The sequence below is a fragment of the Scyliorhinus torazame genome, chromosome 4 (assembly GCF_047496885.1).
Source record: "Scyliorhinus torazame isolate Kashiwa2021f chromosome 4, sScyTor2.1, whole genome shotgun sequence".
Classification (NCBI taxonomy): Eukaryota; Metazoa; Chordata; class Chondrichthyes; order Carcharhiniformes; family Scyliorhinidae; genus Scyliorhinus; species Scyliorhinus torazame.
This window is the reverse complement of record NC_092710.1, coordinates 280,684,726-280,707,600: the sequence shown is the minus strand read 5'-3', so window position 1 is coordinate 280,707,600 and position 22,875 is coordinate 280,684,726. Positions and strand designations below refer to the sequence as shown.

Sequence of the window (22,875 nt, the reverse complement as noted above, 5' to 3'; positions counted from 1 at the left end):
GACCGCAACGCATATTTTCTTAATGTAGTGGACGAATACTCCCGCTTCCCTTTTGCCATTCCCTGTTCTGACATGACCGCGGCCACAGTCATTAAAGCCCTGAACAGCATCTTCACACTGTTCGGTTACCCCGCATACGTCCACAGCGACAGGGGGTCCTCTTTCATGAGTGACGAGCTGCGCCAGTTCCTGCTCAGCAAGGGCATAGCCTCAAGCAGGACGACCAGCTACAACCCCCGGGGGAACGGGCAAGTAGAAAGGGAGAACGGCACGGTCTGGAAGGCCGTCCTACTGGCCCTACGGTCCAGGGACCTCCCAGTATCACGGTGGCAGGAGGTCCTCCCGGACGCTCTCCATTCCATCCGGTCGTTATTATGTACGAGCACTAATCAAACGCCTCATGAGCGTCTCCTTGTCTTCCCTAGGAGGTCCTCCTCTGGAACGTCGCTGCCGACCTGGCTGGCGGCCCCAGGACCCATCCTGCTCCGAAAGCATGTGCGGGCACATAAGGCGGACCCGTTGGTCGAAAGGGTTCACCTCCTCCACGCGAACCCCAGTACGCCTACGTGGAGTACCCCGACGGCCGACAGGACACGGTCTCCCTGCGGGATCTGGCGCCCGCCGGCAACACGCACACCCCCCCGACACCATCAACCCAACCCCCCCCCACTTCCTGCCACCGCCGCACCCCGCGGCCGCCCCCTTCCCAGGAGGATCGGTTCCCCTCCCCTCAGCACCGACCAAGAATCAAGCCCGAGCTGAAACCGTACGGCTCCTGGAGGCGACAACACTGGTACAAGCACCACCACCACCGCCGGGGCCGAGGCGATCGACACGGACGACCAGACCGCCCGACCGACTCGTGGCGTCGATGTAAAACAAATATGGACTGTTCACAAGAACATTTTGCTTTTCTTCCTATACCCTCTGTAAATAGTTGCAACAGGACGAAATTGTCCAATACTGTATTGCCATGTGAATGTTTTGTCCTCCCAGGACCAGCCCTGTAAACCCTTACCACCATACGAAGCATCACCCCGCCGGGTTCATTTTTGACAAGGGGTGAATGTGGTAGTATGTATTGGGGGTCATGTGGGACTGGAAGCCCTAATGTCATTGGCTGACAGATCCCGGGTCCTGGTTGGCCGTTGACCTCAAGCTCCGCCCTGAAGGCGGAGTATAAGAAGCCGGAGTCTTCCCCCGCAGGTCAGTTTACTATCGAGCTGCGGGGGAACAGACACGCTTAATAAAGCCTCATCGACTTCACTCTATTCGTCTCACGGAGTCTTTGTGCGCTACAAAGTGCATCCAGGGCGACTTTGCAAAGGCACATAACATGGTGCATTTCAACCAGGATTAGGCAAGCCAGGAAGCAAGAGTGCTGGGATTTGCCGAGATTTCGGGTTTTCCGGGGTGCCATCAACTGCACTCTAGTGATGTTTAGAACTCAGCAGCAGCTTAGAACAAGCAATTCTGTATTTGAACGGCAAGGACTTCCACTTGCTGAATGTTCATTTGGCCTCCGACCATAACAAATGGATCACGCAGGTCTGTGAAGTGGCCACGGCTCCTATATCCCCAGCATGTCTCAAATTCCTGACATTTTCCAGGGTCCACAGAAGCTGCAGGGTTGGCTCCCTGGGGACAAGGGCTACCCTCAGAAGAGGTGGCTGATGACTCCCAAGCGGCGGCCTCCAACTGCAGCAGAGAGACAGTACAGCATGCTGGAGCGCACAGTTAACATCTTGAAAATGAGGTTCAGATGCCCCGACAAGTCTGTTCAAGCACTGCAGTATAGTCCCCAGAGGATGTCACGCATCATCGTTGCTTGCTATGCGCTACACAACCTGGCATTGCAACGAGCGAAGGACCTGGCTGAGGAGGAGGTGGAAGAACTTCTGCACTGTAAATTCTATGATCTATGAACTGCACTTCTCTTCCGATGAGGAGGATGCCTGAGGCAGTGAGGGTGATGAGGTCCTGGAAGACGAGGATACTGGCAATGAGGCCATCGCAGTGGCAAAACAAGGCAGGCGTGCTCATGAGGCTGATGGCAGTGCGCATAAACCTCTGTGATCAGGCTGTTGTCATGGAGCGCAGCAAAGGCCATAATGATCGCAAGGTTTCACGAGGATGCTGCCGACATGCAGTGAGGACACTCCATAGATCTTCACATTGTATCTGTGAATGTCTGACACCTGTCAGGATGAGGGCAGCTCTCTTGCACTCTGTGAACAGGGTCATATCACGGAAATGCACCCATTTGGCAGCCTTCATCGCCTTCAAGACTACACTGACTCTGAACACAGATGCTGGACAGATGGGGCCAGACTCACCTCAAAGGTGCTGAGAGCACCGAGAAAATCACAGAACTCTGTTATGTCTGTGCACAACATTCTGGCAGCAATGACAAGCCACATCGAGGTGCAGGCATCGTCACCAATGCGTCAGGTGACTGTGAATCCAGGCAATTACTTTGGTTTAGTTACACACCACATAGGGAAGAGGCTCTGGACTGAGACACTTGCCTTCACCTTGCGCAGGAACCAAGTTGCACGTCTGAATGTTGCAAACACTGCTCAGAAGTAAAGGTGCCATACACATGGAGAGATTCTTGAGAGTTTATTTACAATCATAAACATCAGGTCCAAATCATAGAATAGAATTGAATCATAGAACCCCTACAGCGCAGCAGGAGGCCATTCAGCCCATCGAGTCTGCACTGACCCTCTGAAAGACCAGCCCGCCTTGGCCCAATCCCCCACCCTATCTCTGTAACCCCACCAAAGGGTAATTTAGTGTGGCCAATCCACCTAACCTGCACAGCTTTGGTCTGTGGGAGGAAACCGGAGCACACGGAGGAAACCCACCAGACACTGGGGGAATGTGCATGGGGAGACAGATAGTGCCCCAAGGTCGGAATCGAACCCGGGTCTCTGGTGCTTTGAGGCAGCAGCACTAACCACTGTGCCACCGTGCAACCTGTTATCACAAGGATTAACACTAGTGACCATTCTGTGCAACTTCATCTTCTTAACCTTCCTAACCCTTCCACTGCATGTGGTCCTCTCCCCATGGGCTGAATGGCCTACTTCTGTTCCTACATCCACAGAGGAGATGGAAGCAGCCTTCAAACTGTTATGCCCTGTCTGTGATGACCTTGGTGGGCGTCTTCTGGAGGGCCCAGAGCTGAAGCTGTGGTGCGGTGTGGCAGTGGCACCCTTCTCAGCCTGCAGAGCTGAAGCTGTGGTGCTCACATGAAGAGGGGAATTGATGGGCCAAACACTCCCAGAGTCGCCTATGAATGGTCCTGGAGTGTGCACCTTCTGATCCTCCTCTATATGGGTGACTGAGGGCCTCTTGACAGGAAGGGCCAGCTGGAATGAGTTTGAAATGCCCCATTCTCCTCTCACCGAAGCCACTGACGGATGCCATCACATGCCTCAGCGATGGAGTGCCCTTTGCACAATAATGCTGGACAATTGGCTTCATCCAAGGTCTCCATGACGACTGCTGTCCGACTAATCTTGGTGCATTGATATGATGGTGTGATCACCTCGGACTGAAAGCGGATGGGCTCCTCCATTACATAGAATTACATAGAATTTACAGTGCAGAAAGAGGCCATTCGGCCCATCGAGTCTGCACCGGCTCTTGGAAAGAGCACCCTACCCAAGGTCAACACCTCCACCCTATCCCCATAACACAGTAACCTCACCCAACCCCACCCAACACTAAGGGCAATTTTGGACACTAAGGGCAATTTATCATGGCCAATCCACCTAACCTGCACATCTTTGGACTGTGGGAGGAAACCGGAGCACCCGGAGGAAACCCACGCACACACGGGTAGGATGTGCAGACTCCGCATAGATAGTGTCCCAAGCCGGAATCGAACCTGGGACCATGGAGCTGTGAAGCAATTGTGCTATCCACAATGCTACCGTGCTGCCCCTTTGCTCTTTGCTCTCTGAGGAGTGCAGCTGATATCCCTTCCTGATATCCACGTGATTGCCGCCACAGGTCCAGGAACAGTGAGGATCCAGTCCGGAGGCTAGGCATCTGATTTGGACTCAGCAGGTTCCCGCCCTCCAGCAATGCTCTGAGTTCCAGCGATCACAGATGTCCCTGCCTCTGCCTCCTGTGGAACAGATAATAATAATCGTTATTGTCACAAGGAGGCTTACATTGCAATGAAGTTACTGTGAAAATGCCTTGTGTTGTGTGTTGTGCCCTCCAGGTTGTGATCCCGAGCCACCTCTATAGCATGCTGTGGTAGATGACATCAAGGCAGGTCTCAGCAGAGTCCAAAAAGCATTTCAGGGAAATGACACTGTATCAGGGGGCTGCATTTTTCTTGACTTTCAGGGCCTTATCTTCACTGGAGCCAGTCCTGGGTTGGGAGCATTGAGAACTGTGTGTGTGGCTGCAGTTTAAATATGGTGCCCAGAGTAATGAAGCCATGAGGTAATGGGATGGTGGCGAATCAGAGGCTGTCCCGCAGCGAGACTGCAAGTTACCCCTGACTGTATAATTTATGAGGCTGGAAAACCCACCACCATTACTGGAGGGGAAAGTGCTGATTTTCACACCCGCTACCCACCCTGGGGGCAGCACGGTAGCACAGTGGTTAGCACAGTTGCTTCACAGCTCCAGGGTCCCAGGTTCGATTCCGGCTTGGGTCACTGTCTGTGCGGAGTCTGCACGTTCTACCCGTGTCTGCGTGGGTTTCCTCCGGCTGCTCCGGTTTCCTCCCACAGTCCAAGGATGTGCGGGTTAGGTGGATTGACCATGCTAAATTGCCCTTAGTGTCCAAAACATGTTAAGTGGGGGTTACTGGGTTACTGGGATAGGGTAGATACGTGGGCTTCAGTAGGGTGCTCTTTGTAAGGGCCGGTAAAGACTCTTTGGGCCGAATGGCCTCCTTCTGCACTGTAAATTCTATGATTCTATGATACTCAGTGCAATTCAGGGATAGTTCTGCCTACTGTAGGTACAAAGCACTCAATAGCTGTGAAGATAGGGAGAAAGACAGGTAAGGTCAGTTGGAATGCCGAGCAATAGCTGTAATAGTTAAAGATAACATAATGGCAGTAGGAAAAGGGTTGTAACTAGTAGTACCATAGATACAGAATTCATATTGATCGAGTTAAATGATAAGTAGGGATCCATCCTGGAATAAGGGTATACAATAGACCAGAAAATAATGTAAGGGAATTGGAGAAAGAAATACAGAATCAAATCAACAAAGTGAATATAGCAGGAATGTGATAATAATCATGGGAGATTCCAACTAGTCCCAGATAAACACTAATTTAAGGTGATTGGCAAAAGAACCAGAGAAGCATAAAAAATAAACTGTTCTGGGGCCGTTGCTGTTTGTCATTTTTATCAATGACCTCGAGGAAGGCGCAGAAGGGTGGGTGAGTAAATTTGCAGACGACACTAAAGTCGGTGGTGTTGTCGACAGTGCGGAAGGATGTAGCAGGTTACAGAGGGACATAGATAAGCTGCAGAGCTGAGCTGAGAGGTGGCAAATGGAGTTTAATGTAGAGAAGTGTGAGGTGATTCACTTTGGAAGGAATAACAGGAATGCGGAATATTTGGCTAATGGTAAACTTCTTGGAAGTGTGGATGAGCAGAGGGATCTAGGTGTCCATGTACATAGATCCCTGAAAGCTGCCACCCAGGTTGATAGGGTTGTGAAGAAGGCCTATGGAGTGTTGGCCTTTATTGGTTGAGGGATTGATTTCCGGAGTCATGAGGTCATGTTGCAGCTGTACAAAACTCTGGTACGGCCGCATTTGGAGTATTGCGTACAGTTCTGGTCATCGCATTATAGGAAGGACGTGGAAGCTTTGGAGCGGGTGCAGAGGAGATTTACCAGGATGTTGCCTGGTATGGAGGGAAAATCTTATGAGGAAAGGCTGATGGACTTGAGGTTGTTTTCGTTGGAGAGAAGAAGGTTAAGAGGAGACTTAATAGAGGCATACAAAATGATCAGGGGGTTAGATAGGGTGGACAGTGAGAGTCTTCTCCCGCGGATGGAAATGGTTAGCATGAGGGGACATAGCTTTAAACTGAGGGGTAATAGATATAGGACAGAGGCCAGAGGTAGGTTCTTTACGCAAAGAGTGGTGAGGCCGTGAAACCACGTGTGAGTCACCTGACCCGCGGTACCCTGATAATCATATTTAAATGAGCCATTAGAGAGTCCCTAGCAGTGCCAAGGTGCCGGTGTGCCAGGGGGAATGCCAGGGTACCATCCGGGGCTCTCCAATGGTCTGGGAGATCCCCCCCTCTCCCAAGGTGCTGTTACGACAGCATCTGGCGAGGTTTCCCAGGCGCAGCCGTTGAGTCCGAGGCGCTGTGTTAATCCGGTGTTCGGGTATTTAAATGAGTATTTAAAAATTCAGATCTGGGCGAGATTCAAAATGCACCGGTCGGAGCGAGTCAGCTGACTCGTGATCGGTCCGGCACCCAGCGCAGAGCCCAATTTTGGGCGAGCGCGCGATTCACCCGTTGCACCCAGATTCGTGGCGGGCAACACAGGGTCACCTAATCGCGCCCATAGTTACTTTTTGGGAGACTCACACCCAAGAATTTTATTTAAGATTTCCAACATTCGCCTATGTTGATTTGTGTAAGGTTTATTCTGATTGAAGGAAGGTGGCGCTCCATAAGGATCAGTGCTGGGACAACTGTTATTCATAATTTAAATTAATGGTTTGAACTCAGGGACAAATCATAGCATTTACAGTGCAAAAGGAGGCCATTCGGCCATCAAGTCTGCACCAGCCCTTACAAAGAACACCCTCCAGAAGCCCATGTATCTACCCTATCCCCGTAACCCAGTAACCCCACTTAACATGTTTTGGACACTAAGGGCAATTTAGCATGGCCAATCCACCTAACCCGCACATCTTTGGACTAGTGGGAGGAAACCGGAGCACCCGGAGGAAACCCACGCAGACACGGGGAGAATGTGCAGACTCCGCACAGACAGTGACCCAGCAGGGAATCGAACCTGGGATCCTGGATCTGTGAAGCTACTGTGCTGCCCTAGTCAAGATCAAATAAGTCAAGGTCAAATTTTGCAGATGGTACCGAACATGGAGATGTGGCGCAAACTGAAGAATCCAATGAAAGAAGACATGGGGAAACCTGCAGACTGAGTGGTTAAGTGAAAAATGTAGTTACATGTGAGGTGAAGCTCTTGGGAGGAAAAATAGAGAAATCCTTGCATTTGAAAATGAGGAACTGAATGGGTTAGAAGGACAAAGAAATCTAGGGATACTGCTGAAAATCATTAAATGCAGCATTGTCGGTAAAATAAATTAAAATCATATTAAAACTCTGAAAATTATTTCTGGGAATGTAGAATTCAAAAGTAATAAAGTTATATTAAACTTGCATAGGGCATTGATCAGACCCATTTAGTGTACTATGCACTGTTCTGGTCTCCGTACTATAGTTAGGACTTTAGAGTACGAGAGAAAGGGCGAAGAAGATTTACACTTGCAACTGAGAGCAGGAGGAAACTCACGCAGACACCTGGAGAAAGTGCAAACTCACACAGTCAGTCATCCGAGGCCGGAATTGAACCCGGGTCCCTGGAGCTGTGAGGCAGCTGTGTTAACCACGGAGCAACTGTGCCGAATGAATGCGGCATGCTACGGGCAGCACGGTAGCACAAGTGGGTAGCACTGTGGCTTCAAGCGCCAGTGTCCCAGGTTCAATTCCCCACTGGGTCACTGTCTGTGCGGAGTCTACACGTTCTCCCCGTGTCTGCGTGGGTTTCCTCCGGGTGCTCCGGTTTCCTCCCACAGTCCAAAGATGCGCAGGTTAGGTGGATTGGCCATGATAAATTGCCCTTAGTGTCCAAAATTGCTTGCAGCTAATGGTTCTGTGGGAACCAGATTCAGGTCACAGCTGCTGTTCAAGGAATGGACACGTGGAGCTTCAAGGTAAGTGGTGCAGCTGTAATTCCTCTCACTGCCCCTGTCTGGACTGCTCTATAGCTTCCATATAGGATCTATTTTCCGAGAGGGGGGGGGTGCCTTTATGCAGGGGGTCTCTGGGGGGTGTCCCCCTATTACAGGGGACCTTAGTGAGTGTCCCGTATTAAATGGGTCCCTGTGGGGCCGCTCCCTATTACAGGGATCCCTGAGGGGGTCCCTTATTACAGGGGCCCTGGGTGAGGGCAAGGGGGCAGTTGGTGCATTGTTGGGGGGGGTGGGGGTGGTGGCTCACTGATGAGCTTGGATGTTCTCTATCAGTGTGGCCCTGATGTAGTGACCTCACACTGGGCCAAAGGAGCAATTCCCTGGGCCCACTGCAAGGTCCGCCATGCTAGAGCCATGCTGGTAGAGACCACAAGTGATTTGCGCCCATATGATTTCTGGCCGCATGGACCGGAGAATCACGGAAGGCCGGAGCATAGGGCGTCGGGCCCACTAAATGGATGCAAATGGGTCATTAAGTCCCATTTGCATTTATTTACATGCTCCCACTGACGCATGGTGTGGACCTTGTTCCCGCCACCAGTTTGGTAGGGGGGTGGGGGGGGGGGGGGGGGAGCAGTCAGAGCATCCCGATCGGGTCAGCCCCCCGGCATCAATCCTGATTTTGCCCTGACTCCCGATTTTCCATCCCACTGGGGAACGCTATCGCGGCAACCTGGGACAGAGAATCCCACCCACAATCTTTCCGAATTATTCTTTCAATTACGGTTTGAAATTGGGCTGTGTCAATATTAACTTAGCATGCTTGCTGCATTTCGATAAGATTCCTTTGTGTTACCTTCTTAGAGATGTGAACCTATTTAAAACAATTGAGAGGTTAGGAACCAATGTACTGGGTTCCAGAATGGAACCTGCAGGCAGTTGTTCTCATCTGTACTAGAAAAGAATTCAACAGTAAGTTGCCTTTATCCTTGAAAAGAGTTTAAAACGGTATCTTTCAAAATCTGTCAATCAAGCCAGATGTAGTTAAAAATGGATTTAGCGATTTGCTTTCACAACGATGGTAATTATTTAGAATTTACAGCACAGTTGGGACCCTGATGAGTTTTGGATACAAGTCTTTTCTTTGCATTCACCACCCACATTATGATGCACCCAATTACACCACTATATTATCAGCTACTTTGTTTTCATGTACCACAATTTGAAACCCAGAGCTAAGAGGGTATCATTAAAGTAAATTGAACCTATCAGCCTCTGTACTATTTATTCAGTGAACGATGCAGAAGACAGTACATAAGCTGATGCGTTTAATGAATGAGCCACTGCACAATTACATGCCCTTTGTCATGCGATCCAGCTGGTGTGAATATGATAATAACCAACATAATTTAAATTGTAGGAAATGTATCATATTTATACAACAGTACGGACTAGTTTATCAGTACTACTATGATAGTTGGAAGGCAGCAGCTTAGTGTTGCCGAGAGAGGATCTGTAATTATTTTATTCTCCAGTTCTGCGACAGTGGGTTAGGAAAATAACAATGCATTATTTTTATCATATTATTGTCACTGTTATGAATGTGAAAAATCTGCCTAAACTGTGAGGAAGACTTATTCCATTTATGATGAATTACCGCAGATTGCTGGCTAATTGGTGTCACTTGTGAAAACAGCAACTTGTCCTCAACCTTCCTCTGATTTTCATGTATTTGCTTCATTTGCCCTTTAAACCTGGCCACAGACAGTTAAGTTTAGTAATTAATGGTGTAAGTACCTATGTAGCAGTGTGATGATTGTTCACGATGACCAATCAGCCTCGCGCACGGGGAAAGAACAATTTAAACTGGAATGTTTTACTCCTTCAAACAGTGAATTGTTTTGGGAGACTTTTAAAATGTCAAGTTTTAAATCTACATGATCATTTTCTTGCTCATCTCTTTTTCTTCTTCTTTCTCTTTCTTTTGTTTCACTTTTTTCTTTCCATATTTGATTTGACATTGAATTCATCCACTCAAATGCATCGTCCTCCTCCTCCTTAGTCCTTTCTTTTTTTATCCTTAACCCTCAATAGTTCAGGAGATACACCAATGCAAAAGCAAAATACTGCAGGCGCGAGAAATTTGAAATCTGCTGGAAATGCTCAGCAGGCAGCACCTGCGGTGGTGCAGTGGTTAGCACTGCTACCTTACAGTGCCAGGGACTGGGCTAGATCCCGGCCTTGGGTGACTGTGTGGAGTTTGCACGTTCTTCCCAAGTCTACGTGGGTTTCCTCCGGGTGACCATAAGACCATAAGACACAGGAGCAGAATTAGGCCACTCGGCCCATCTAGTCTGCTCCGCCATTCAAGCATGGCTGATATTTTTTTCATCCCTATTCTCCTGCCTCCTCCCCATAACCCCTGATCCCTGGGTGCTCTGGTTTCCTCCCATGGTCCAAAGGTGTGCAGGTTAGGTGGATTGGCCATGGTAAACATTGCCCCTTAGTGTCCAAAGGTGTGCAGATTAGGTGGGGTTATGGGGTTACAGGAATAGCGCAGGAGAGCGGGTGCTTTTTTTGGAGGGCAGGTGCAGACTCGATGGGCCGAATGGCCTCGTTCTGCCCTGTACGGATTCTATGGAGAGGAACACATAGTTAATAATGTCTTCATGTCCTGCTTACTTAATGTCATGATATGCAAACAGGCAGCTAATGGACACATAGAATAGGACACGACCAATGAGCAGTCAGGACACTCAGGGGTGGTATCTCACTATAAAAGGGATGAGGCACTCACACCCTGCCTCTTTCCACAGACCAACATCTACAGAGTGAGACAGGGTGTATCCTCAGCATCGCACATGGCTTAGAGTAAGGCTGGTTCAGTTAGACTGAGTTACTGCATTTAGATTAGCAGAGAGTCAAACTCATTGTAATAGTTCAATAAAACACATTGAACTCACTTCAAAGTCTGGAGCATCTTTTACTCAAAACTACATCAAGTGGCAGGTTGTGTTATTCCAAATTACATAACACAACACTTAATATTTCTGGCACTTTGCTTTCAAGGAGACACTCTGTTGTTTGTACACTAGGGCCCCAGATTCCTGTTGCCCTTCCTGTGCAATTAATAAGCCTGCACTTCGAACAATGTTATGGGCAAAACATTATTGGGCTGAAGGATGCAGGAACAAGTCTAATTAAAAGGGTAAATTCTGGGTATAGATTTCCTCCCTCAAGTGATATCTGGGCAGCACATCGGCTGCACATAGTGGAGGAAAGTCAAATTCCTTTGTTTATTAATTTGTATCTTTCAAGTGATACTAATTAGTTGCTGCACAAGTGGAATAAATGCATCCAGACAATTCAGCTGAGTACTGCTGCTGGTGATATTGGTGGACAAACGTTTAATATGTTCTTATGGCATTTTCTCCAGCCACTATTCTAAAACAAACAATTCAGGGCCCCAGTTAAAAGACTGCACAAAGGAAAGCCCAATGTGTCGATGGCATTAAACATTTATCCACTAATGTTTTCAACAGTAGCTTCTGCACCTACCCCGGAGAAATGATTTATTTTGCTCTTTTTTTTTGTCTCCTGCAGGAAGAGGACACTGGGATGAAGACAGTGTTGTCAGTTCACCAGACCCTTGTTCTGCCAGTGAGTCGGGGGACAGGTACCACAGTGAGAGGTATCAGAGCAGCCCGCATGAACCGAGTAAGATCGAGACTCTGATCAGAGCAACACAGCAAATGATCAAAGAAGAGGAGAGCAGGTTGCAAATGAGAAAAACTACCTCGGACCAATTGCAACCAATGAACGGTGTGGGCAAGCTCCATGCCGCGTGCTTTAACGTGAGTTACCAACAACAACAAATGACCAGTGTTGTGTGCCGCGCTCCGCCAATTGCCAACACTTCTCGCTGTGACCACCTCCAACAAAGAGATGGGAAGATCATGAGCCCTGATGAGAATGAATACAACGGCAGCCCTGTATCACTCTCCAGAATAAGTAGCCCCAATTCCGATCGAATTTCAAAGACAAGTGTAGCCTTAAACAAGGACTACCTAGCTTCAGACATGTCCCCTCATCAAACAGGGGGAAACTGTGCATCTTCCCCGAACTATTACTCCACTCATCATCGACAGTACTTTGATAAACATGCATATGCACTGACTGGCTATGCTTTTGAGCACTTGTACGATACCGAAGCCATTAAAAACTACTCTTTGGGCTGCAATGGCACTCATATCGACGTAACCTCTCACTTCCGAATGCAACAGGACCCAACCCATGCACACAAGGGCACCACGGTTATTATTACTAACGGAAGCTGATGTTTCATTGTTACAGAGGTTATGGTGAAAGATAACAAGCAGAAAGAGCGCAGTAGCTTGGAATTAAGGAAACATTGAAGCTGCACTCGTATTCCCAGTGCCAGCTTGCACATATAGGCACTGAACTGGGTTTACCACTCTGCTGTGTTTGACAGTAGGTCCAGTGTATGCACTACACATCGATACACTGCAGAGTTTTTAAGGTGAATCAATATGGGCTGGGCGGGGTAGGAAAGCTTCCCTCTTTGCTGGTTGTAGCAAAATCGTAAATGTGTTTTTTGCCGAGCTGCTTACAATTTTGCTACACGCCAGCACACAGAGTTTGTCCCCCTCCCTCCCCAACCCACCCTTCCTTGGTATAATCCACATTAAGTGGTTAGTCAGTTGCAACAGAGTTAAATATAAACCAGGGTCTCGGGCCTATTTTTTGTTTGTATTTCAGCACATTTATTGAACAGTTTTCATAATGAATTCTAGCAGCGGTATAAGAACAACTTGACAATTTACCAATATAAGAGCAATTTAACCTTCTAATAATGCATGGATTTAAGTGGAGTAATTCCTGACTTGGAAAAAAAGTGTTGGTTGTGGCCAATGGTAGAAGGTGAATTATATTTAGCTGACTAGCCCCAAGGCGCTACCACAATGGACACCGATTATCAGTAAGTTAATTCACATCAGTCACTTCGAGCTGAACCTAGCTTTATTGTATCAGCCACGTGTTGCTTAAAAGGACAGAGTTAACATGGAAGGGAAAAGATTTATGAAAGCTTTCATGTATCAAAGAGCAGTTCGAATACTGGCATCAAAGCCGGTGTTAGCAGTGAAGACTGATGGTCGCTTGCAGTCAACATTCACACATTGGCTCCTTTTACTTTTCAGCTATACCAAAATGCTTATTTATAGGACAGAAAACTTCCTGTTTGCAATTGGAGAAACAAATGCAGTGAACCAGCTAATCAAATTGAGTCAAAGATGCATGTCACACAGCAGGTTTCTTTTATAAGGCATTTAACACGTTTTACAAGGCAGTGCTTTCTTCTCTGCTGCACTGCTGTTACAGCAAGCATGGTGGTCCCAGCAGTTAGTAGAGTAAAGCTTCAGACCAGCATGTAAGGACATATTACATAGACTTTTAAAAGTTTCCCATTGGCGTTGTTGGTCGTGCTCAAGATATTGAAACACCTGCACCAATGAGTCCTATTCTTTTTTTGTTCCTAATACAAGTGCCCATCCAGAAGTACCTACTTCCCATATGTATACAAGGCACTTCTGAAACTGTTCGTCTTAAAGAGAATTTCTGCCCCATTAATGAGAAAGGAGTTTGCTCGCCAATCCAACCTTCTGTCAGATTTTCCGAACTGCACCTGGCTGTGTTCAGGAAATCCTGTTTGGAATATTTTAAAAATCACTTTGCCTTGTATTTGAGCAATCTTGTGGTGAATTTGCAAAACTCTTTCAGTGAGAGCAGACGGCCTGATTGACAAGCCTGCCTGTTGGCTGGTAAGAGACCTCATTAGCCTTTGTTTCTCCCGCTCAGTTTGACAGACTAGCAGCTAGGAATGGTCTGAAAAGGAACAAGTCAAATGGACCGACACAAATGACTAAAGAATGCTTCGGGACAGTGTACTGATTCTTAGGGAAAGCGGCTTTCTAGCTAGGAAGCTATTTATGATTAAATATCAGAGGAGTATTCTGGTGCATTTTTGATTTGTTTTAACAACAGACCTTAGCAGCGTTTTCTTGGCGCGTGACCAAAGCTATACTGAGCTCTTGTTGTGAAGCAAATGAGTTGGATCATCCCTCCAATGTTCCATTGAACAGTCAAGAATATACTTGAGATCAGTTAAACAAGACCTGTTGAATATCTTCTTTTTTTTTCTATGTTCCACTGATCAGCTACCTCCATGTCTTGGCAGGTGTTCTGCCTTTAAACTGTACAGTTTCTGGCTTGTTCCATCATTGTTTTAAAGATGAAACGATAAATAATCGAGTGCATGCCTTGAGATTACAGCTATGGTCAAAGCCATGAAACCATGACTTATTGACTTGCCAATAATAGCGAAAAAAACCCTGGAGCCCTGAACTGAAACTGGGACGAGATTTATGCGATTAAATTATAGCCCAACCGAGAGTTAATTTTCTCACGCAATTAATTTCTTTCTAGCTTCAGTAGCTAAACAAAGACATAGTTTATCAGCCCTATACCACAGCAGGTCACAATATGCTGCGCAAAGGATGACAAGAAATCACATGACAAGAAATCTGGACCATGTAACAGCCCTTAAAGCACCAGTCATGGCATTTGATATTCTGAAAAGTATTGAGTTTCTGTTTAGACAGGAGGCTGGGGTGCTTGAACCTGGATAGATGGGGGTCTGCCTTGCTTTCTCTGTCTTGATGTCCTGATTTTAAAAAAAATCTGGTGGTATTCTATTGGAAATGTTACTGTTCTGATTAAATTCTGCCTGCACCCTCCACTTAACAATGTACAGTTGATGGTAGCCTTGTAGTACATGTTGATGTGAATACAATTTGTAAAATGGTGCCGAGTTCCTTTCGTGTATTCATATAGACTATGATTTGTATAGTTAATCCCTAAGATCCTGTAAAGTGTTTCCTGTTAGATTTATTTATATTGTAAATAGTTCTAACATTTGAAGTACATGTGCATAAAATGTATTTATTATGTGAAGAAAGAATGTTTTGGGTTTTGAAATATAGTTACAATTAAACAGGTTTTTTGTTTCTACGAGTCTATTATGGATGATGTCAGCATTGTGGTTGATATATTAATGGGGATGGGCAGGAATGAACAAGGTAGAGACTTTACGGTTTTCTGTGAAGGACGTAACTTGCTAACTTTCTTGGGAGGGTAAATGCTGCGCTCATCATTATGAAGGATGTCAGTGTTGGGGAATGCAACACTATTTTCACTTTCATCAACTGGTTTTAAAACACTTGAAAGATCAAGTACCACTTGGTTCAGCTGTAGACTAATTGTCCTTTTTATTACATTCCAATAGAATGTATGGGTCTGAACCTCAGAGGAAAAATGTGCTGCACATTCCATGAACTAACCAGCCACCCACATGTCATGTAGGAGGAGCATTGCCCAATCAGTTCCTAGTTATTTTAACCTACCCCCTGGTTGGGAAATTGATGGCATAAGATGTGTGCTGGCTTGACACCTAGCCCGGTTTTACTCTGTATGGGGAGTGCACTACCCACTCCCAGTGATTTTCCATCTAGTGAGTTAGGTTAAAATTACATCAATATAGGTGGAGGGAGTCTCGACCACCAGTTGGAGAGCTAGTTAGACTCCCATGTTGCCTCTTTTCAGGAAGATTGACCATTTTAAGTGCCTGGGAAGCAGTGAACCGTCCCAATATCAAGGACCCCTGCCCAAGAGAGCTGCTGATCAGAGGCAGGAAGCTCTTTATTTCTCGCCAGCACCACTGGGATAGCAGTGGCTTCTGCTGATACTGCGTCCACCTAAAGCAGACCAAGGCAGGCCAGCAGCACGGTTCAATTCCCATACTAGCCTCGCCGGAATGTGGCGACTAGGGGCTTTTCACAGTAACTTCATTGAAGCCTACTCGTGACAATAAGTGATTTTCATTTCATTCAAAAACGCCCCACTCTAACCAAAACAGAACAAAAAAAAAAAAAGCCCTCCCTCTCCCCCTGGGTTGCTGCTGCTGTTGACCTCCACCTAATGTTCTGCGAGAAAGTCTAGGAACGGTTGCCACCGCCTGGAGAACCCCTGCACAGACCCTTGCAAGGCAAACTTTATCCTTTCCAGCTTGATGAACCCTGCCATATCGTTAATCCAAGCTTCCACGCTTGGGAGCTTCGCATCCCTCCACATTAGTAGGATCCTCCGCCGGGCTACCAGGGACGCAAAGGCCAGAACACCGGGCCTCTTTCGGCTCCTGCACTCCCGGCTCGTCCGATACCCTAAATAATGCTATCCCCCAGCTCGGCTTGACCTGGGTGTTCACCACTTTGGACATAGTCCTCGCAAAGCCCCTCCAGAACCCCTCCAGCACCGGGCATGTCCAGAACATGTGGGTGTGATTTGCTGGGCTCCCCGAGCACCTCACACACCTGTCCTCCACCCCAAAAAACCTACTCATCCTCGCCCCTGTCATATGCGCCCTATGGACAACTTTGAACTGTATTAGGCTGAGCCTGGCGCAAGAGGAGGAAGAATTAATCCTGCTCAGGCATCAGCCCACAGATCTTCATCCAGCTCCTCCCCCAGCTCCTCCTCCCATTTACCCTTCAGCTCCTCCACCGAGGCCTTCTCTGACTCCTGCAGCTCCTGATAGATCGCCGAGACCTTGCCTCCTCCAACCCATACACCCAAAATCACCCTGTCCTGAATCCTTCGTGCTGGGAGCAGCGGAAATTTCCTCACATGCCGTCTCACAAACTCCCTCACTTGCATGTACCTAAAAGCATTCCCGGGAGGTAGACCAAATTTCTCCTCTAGCGCCCCATGGCTCGCAAAAGTCCCATCGATGAATAGGTCCCCCATTCTTTTAATACCAGCCCGATGCCAGCTCAGAAACCCCTCATCCATCCTACCCGGAACAAACCTGTGGCCCTCTCGTATCGGGGACCAGACCGAGGCTCTCACCTCGCCCCTATGTCGCCTCCACTGCTCCCAGATCTTCAGAGTTGCCGCCACCACCGGACTCGTGGTGTACCTTGTCGGCGGAAGTGGCAACGGTGCCATTACCAGCGCCCCCAGACTCATACCCTCACAAAACGCCACCTCTAGCCTCTTCCACGCCGCCCCCTCTACCTCCTTTACCCACTTACGGATCATCGCCACATTAGCTGCCCAATAATAGCCACATTGATTCAGCAGCGCCAGCCCCCCCTGTCCCTGCTACGCTCCCAAAACACCCTCTTCACCCTCGGGGTCTTATTCGCCCATACGAATCCCATAATACTCCTGCTTACCCGTTTAAATAAAGCCTTGGTGATTAGGATGGGCAGGCACTGGAACACAAACAGGAACCTAGGGAGGACCGTCATCTTGACCGACTGCACCCTACCCGCCAGGGAGAGTGACAGCATATCCCATCTCTTGAAGTCCTCCTCCATCTGCTCCACCAACCGTGTCACATTGAGCTTGTGCAGGGCCCCCCAGCTCCTAGCTACCTGGATCCCCAGGCATCGAAAGCTCCTCTCCGCCCTCCTCAGTGGTAGCTCGTCTATCTCCCTTCCCTGGTCCCCCGCATCCACCACAAAGAGCTCACTCTTCCCCACGTTGAGATTATAGCCCGAGAAGTCCCCAAACTCCCTAAGGATCCGCATAACCTCCGCCAACCCCTCCACTGGGTCTGCAACATATAACAACAGGTCATCAGCATATAACGACACCCGGTGTTCCTCCCCCCACCGAACCAATCCTCTCCAGTTCCTAGACTCCCTCAGTGCCATGGCCAGCGGCTCAATTGCCAGTGCAAACAACAAGGGGGATAAGGGACACCCCTGCCTCGTCCTGCGGTACAACCTAAAGTACTCCGACCTCCGCCGGTTCGTAGCCACATTCGCCACTGGGGCCCTATATAACAGCCTGACCCATCTTATGAACCCTTCCCCGAACCCAAACCTCCCAAGCACTTCCCAGAGATACTCCCACTCCACCCGATCAAAGGCCTTCTCCGCGTCCATAGCCGCCACTACCTCCACTTCCCCCTCCACTGAGGGCATCATGATCATATTTAAGAGCCTCCGCACATTCGTGTTTCACTGCCTGCCCTTCACAAACCCTGTCTGGTCCTCGTGGATCACCCCCGGGACACAGTCCTCAATCCTCGTAGCCAGCACCTACACCAACAACTTAGTGTCTACATTGAGGAGCGAAATCGGCCTATACGATCCACATTGCAATGGATCCTTATCCTGCTTCAAAATCAACGAGATCAGCACCCGGGACATTGTCGGGGGCAGGGTCCCCTCCTCCCTCGCCTCATTAAAAGTTCTCACCAGCAACGAGCCTAGCAAGTCCACATACTTTCTGTAAAATTCAACCGGGAACCCATCCGGTCCCGGGGCCTTCCCCGCCTCCATGCTCCCCAATCCTTTAACCAGCTCCTCCAGCCCAATCGGCGCCCCTAAACCAGTCACCTGCTCCTCCTCCACCCTCGGGAACCTCAGTTGGTCCAAGAATCGCCGCTCCCCCCCCCCCCCCCCCCCCCACTCCTCCGGGGGCTCAGATTTATAGAGATCCCCATAGAAGTCCCGAAATACCTCGTTTATTCTCACCGTACTCCGCACCGTATTCCCCCCCTATCTCTAATTCCACCAATCTCCCTCGCTGCCTCCCTCTTACGAAGCTGATGTGCCAGCATCCGGCTCGCCTTCTCCCCATACTCATATACCGCCCCCTGCATTTTCCTCCACTGCGCCTCTGCTTTTCCCGTGGTCAATAGATCAAATTCCATTTGGAGGTTTCGTCGCTCCCTAAGCAGCCCCTCCTCCGGGGCCTCTGCATAGCTCCTGTCCACCCTTACTATCTCCCCCACCAATCTCTCCCTCTCCCTCCTCTCTCTCTTCTCCCCATGGGCCTTAATGGAAATTAGCTCTCCCCTAACCACCGCCTTCAGAGCCTCCCAGACTAACCCCACCTGCACCTCCCCATTGTCGTTGGCCTCCATGTATCTTTGAATACACCCCCGGATCCGCCCACACACCTCGTCTGCCAACAGTCCGACATCGAAGCGCCACAACGGGCGCTGGTCCCTCTCCTCCCCCAACTCCAGCTCCACCCAATGCGGGGCGTGATCCGAGATGGCTATAGCTGAATATTCCGTTCCCTCCACTTTCGGGATTAGTGCCCTGCTCATTATAAAGAAATCTATCAGGGAATAGGCTTTATGGACGTGGGAGAAAAAAGAAAATTCTCCATGGGTCCATTCCCCCCATCTGGTCCATAAACCCCCTGAGCACCTTGGCCGCAGCCGGCCTCTTACCCGTCCTGGACCTGGAACAGTCCAGTGCTGGGTCCAGCACCGTGTTGGTCCGCCCCCCCCCCCCCCCCCCCCCCCCCCCCATTATCAAGCTTCCTACCTCCAGATCTGAGATCCGCCCCAACATATGTTTCATAAATCCGGCATCATCCCAATTCGGGGCATATACGTTCACCAGTACCACCCGTACCCCCTGCAACCTACCACTCACCATCACATATCGACCTCCATTATCCGCCACAATATTCATCGCCTCAAACGACACCCGCTTCCCCACCAGTATCGCAACCCCTCTATTCTTCGCATCCAGCCCCGAGTGAAAGACCTGCCTTACCCATCCCTTTCTCAGCCTGACCTGGTCTGCCACCTTCAAGTGTGTCTCCTGGAGCATGATCACGTCTGCCTTCAGTCCCTTTAAGTGCTCGAACACCCGGGCCCTCTTGACCGGCCCATTCAGGCCCCTCACATTCCATGTCATCAGCCGAATCAGGGGGCTACTCACCCCACCCCACCCCTGCCCCCTGTCGACTAGCCATCCCCTTTTTTAGGACAGCCATGTGCCCGCACCTCCCGCACCCTCCAGTCCCCCAGGCGGCGGACCCCCACCCTGACTCTCTCTTCTGCCTCCAGCTCCCCTTTGGCCAATACAGCAGCAACCCAGTCCCCCCCCCCCCCGCCCAAGCCAGATCACCGTCCAGCCATTTTTTCCCCCCCATTACACTCCCGTAAGTCAGCTGACTCCTGCTGACCCCGGCCACTCCCGCCATTCCAATGACCCCCCCAGTGTGGGAATCCCCCCCCCCCCACCCTGTCGATCAATGTACGCTCTCCTCCAGCACCACCCTTCCCCCCCAGGCCCTGCCGCTCCCTTCCTTAGCGCAAGAAAAAACCCGCGCTTTCCATCCGAGCAGGCCCCGCCTCCCCTGGCGCAGCTCCTTTTCTGCGACCTCGCCCCAGCTCCCCAACCCCGTGCTTCCAACCCCCCCTTCATCAGCAGGGACCTGCCCCTACAGTACCGGTGCCCACACTCTCACACAGCCCCCACATCATATCCACTCACCCATTCCCATTTCCCCTCTTCCCAACCTGAAACCAAAAGAAGAACACCCCCAAAATACAGTAAACATCCCTCCCCGCCCCCCCCAACAACAAACCCTCAGTTCGAGTCCAGCTTTTCAGTCTGAATAAAGGTCCCCGCCTCATCTGGCGTCTCGAAATAGTGGTGACGGCCCTGAAACGTGACCCACAATCGCGCTGGCTGCAGCATTCCAAACGTCACCCCCTTCCGATGGAGAACCGCCTTGGCCCGATTAAAACCCGCCCTCTTCTTGGCCACCTCCGCACTCCAGTCCTGGTCGACACGGATCTCCGTATTCTCCCACCTGCTGCTCCGTTCTTTCTTCGCCCATCTCAGGACGCACTCTCTGTCCATAAAGCGGTGGAACCTCACCACTACAGCCCTTGGCGGCTCGTTGGCTTTAGGCCTCCTTGCCAGGACTCGATGAGCCCCATCCAGCTCCAGGGGCCTCGGGAAAGCTCCCACGCCCATCAGCATGTTGAGCATTGTAGCTACATATGCCCCAACGTCGGGCCCCTCCAACCCTTCAGGGAAACCCAGAATCCGAAGATTCTTCCTCCTCGACCTGTTCTCCAGGTCCTCAAACTTCTCCTGCCACTTCTTGTGTAGCGCCTCGTGCGCCTCCACCTTCACCGCCAGGACCAAAATCTCGTCCTCGTTCTCTGAGGCCTTCTGCTGCACCTTTCGAATCGCCGCCCCTTAGGCCTTCTGGGTCTCCAGCAGTTTTCCGATCGATGCCTTCATTGGCACCAGCATTTCTGCTCTCAGCTGAGGAAAGCAGTTTTTAAGGAACTCCTGTTGCTCCCACACCCACTGCGCCCACGCTGCTTGATCTCCACCCGCCGCCATCTTGCTTTTTCTCCCCCGCTCTCTTTGCTGCTCCAAAACCACCTTTTGATTGCTCCACTCCTGGTCCACTCCATACAGTGCTGGGGGAACCTTACTATCACCTTCCCACACTGGGAACCGTCGTACAAGTGCCGCTGGGGCTCCTCAAAAGGGCCCAAAAGTCCGTTCTTGGCGGGAGCTGCCAAACATGCGACCTACCTAGGTATAGCCACAACCGGAAGCAAAGTCCAGGATTGTTGAGGGACCCTGGCCACAGGTGATGGCAAGAGGAGGGATTGTGGTTGGGAGCAAAATGGTAGGGAGTAGCTCTCAGCAGGTCGTCCCTTCCTGATGCCTGGTCCCTTGATCAGACACTGATCAAGGTTTGCTTTTTAGGCTTCCTGCATGGTGAGTCCCCTGCTTGCTACTGGGTGAATACCAGTGGCTGGTATGAGGACCTTAAAGCATTCATTAATTGCCCAAATAACAGTGTCAATTATCAGCAGGGTAGGAAGACTTTCCTACCACTGACCTATTGGGGCAGAGGTCAGAAGGCAGCGGCACCCCACTTGCCACGCTCCCAACCTATTAAATACCAGCAAACTCAACATGCGGGAGGGCATTAAATTCTGTCCGTTCAGTCAGAGGCTGTAGTGAGGTGGCATGCTGGCTGTTTCATAGAATCATAGAATTTACAGTGCAGAAGGAGGCCATTCGGCCCATCGAGTCTGCACCGGCCCTTGGAAGGAGCACCCCACTCAAGCACACACACCTCCTTCACCCCATCCCCTTAACCCAGTAACCCCAATTAAGCTTTTTTTGGACACTAAGGGCAATTTTAGCATGGCCAATCCACCTAACCCGCACATCTTTGGACTGTGGGAGGAAACCAAAGCGCCCGGAGGAAACCCACGCAAACAGGGGGAGAACATGTAGACTCCACACAGACAGTGACTCAAGCTGGAACTGTGAAGCACGTGTGCTAACCACTATGTTACCGTGCTGCCCAACTGTACTGCTTTCACAGTAACTTCATTGCATGTAAGCGTACTTGTGACAATAAAGATTATTATACTGTTCTCCAGAGAGAGGAAAAAATAAGGCAATGTCACTGTCATAGATTGAGCCTTTGCACTTTCTCTGCTTTGTATGTGAACAGGGAATGTGGTCACCCTCTGGAAGCCCCTATTCATGTTCGCCTTCATAGGCTGACAGACCGAGAAGATGCTGATCCCCAGAGCAACAGTGGCAACAATCTGAACTCCCAGCAATCAATGGGTCCGAGGAATCCAACAGATTTTCAAAAGGATTTTTAAAAGACATTTGGCAAAGTCACACCAATTACACCGATAGAGATGGTTAAAGGGGTGTGATAGTGGCACGGTGGTGAGCATTGCTGCCTCACTACGCCAGGGACCTGGGTTCAATACCGGCCTTGGGTGACTGTTCTCCCGTGTCTGCGTGGGATTCCTCCTGGTGCTCCCGTTTCCTCCCACAGTCCAAGGATGTGCAGCTTAGCTGGATTGGCCACGCTAAATTGCCCTTAGTATCCAAAACACTGTAAATTCTATAGAACATAGAACATAGAACAATACAGCGCAGTACAGGCCCTTCAGCCCACGATGTTGCACTGAAACAAAAGCTATCTAACCTACATTATACCATTATCATCCATATGTTTATCCAATAAACTTTTA

At 49.6% G+C, this 22,875-nt stretch overlaps 1 protein-coding gene across 1 annotated transcript in view; it reads left to right on the top strand.

The window, feature by feature from the left end:
• The window catches only part of sim1a (SIM bHLH transcription factor 1a), a 123,895-nt gene extending 108,860 nt beyond the window's left edge, over window positions 1-15,035 (top strand). The window contains exon 12 of the mRNA XM_072499845.1: window positions 11,550-15,035. Within this exon, the coding sequence (XP_072355946.1) occupies window positions 11,550-12,283 (734 nt within the window). The 3' untranslated portion in view covers window positions 12,284-15,035. The remainder of the gene's footprint in view (window positions 1-11,549) is intronic.
• Window positions 15,036-22,875: the final 7,840 nt, after the last annotated feature.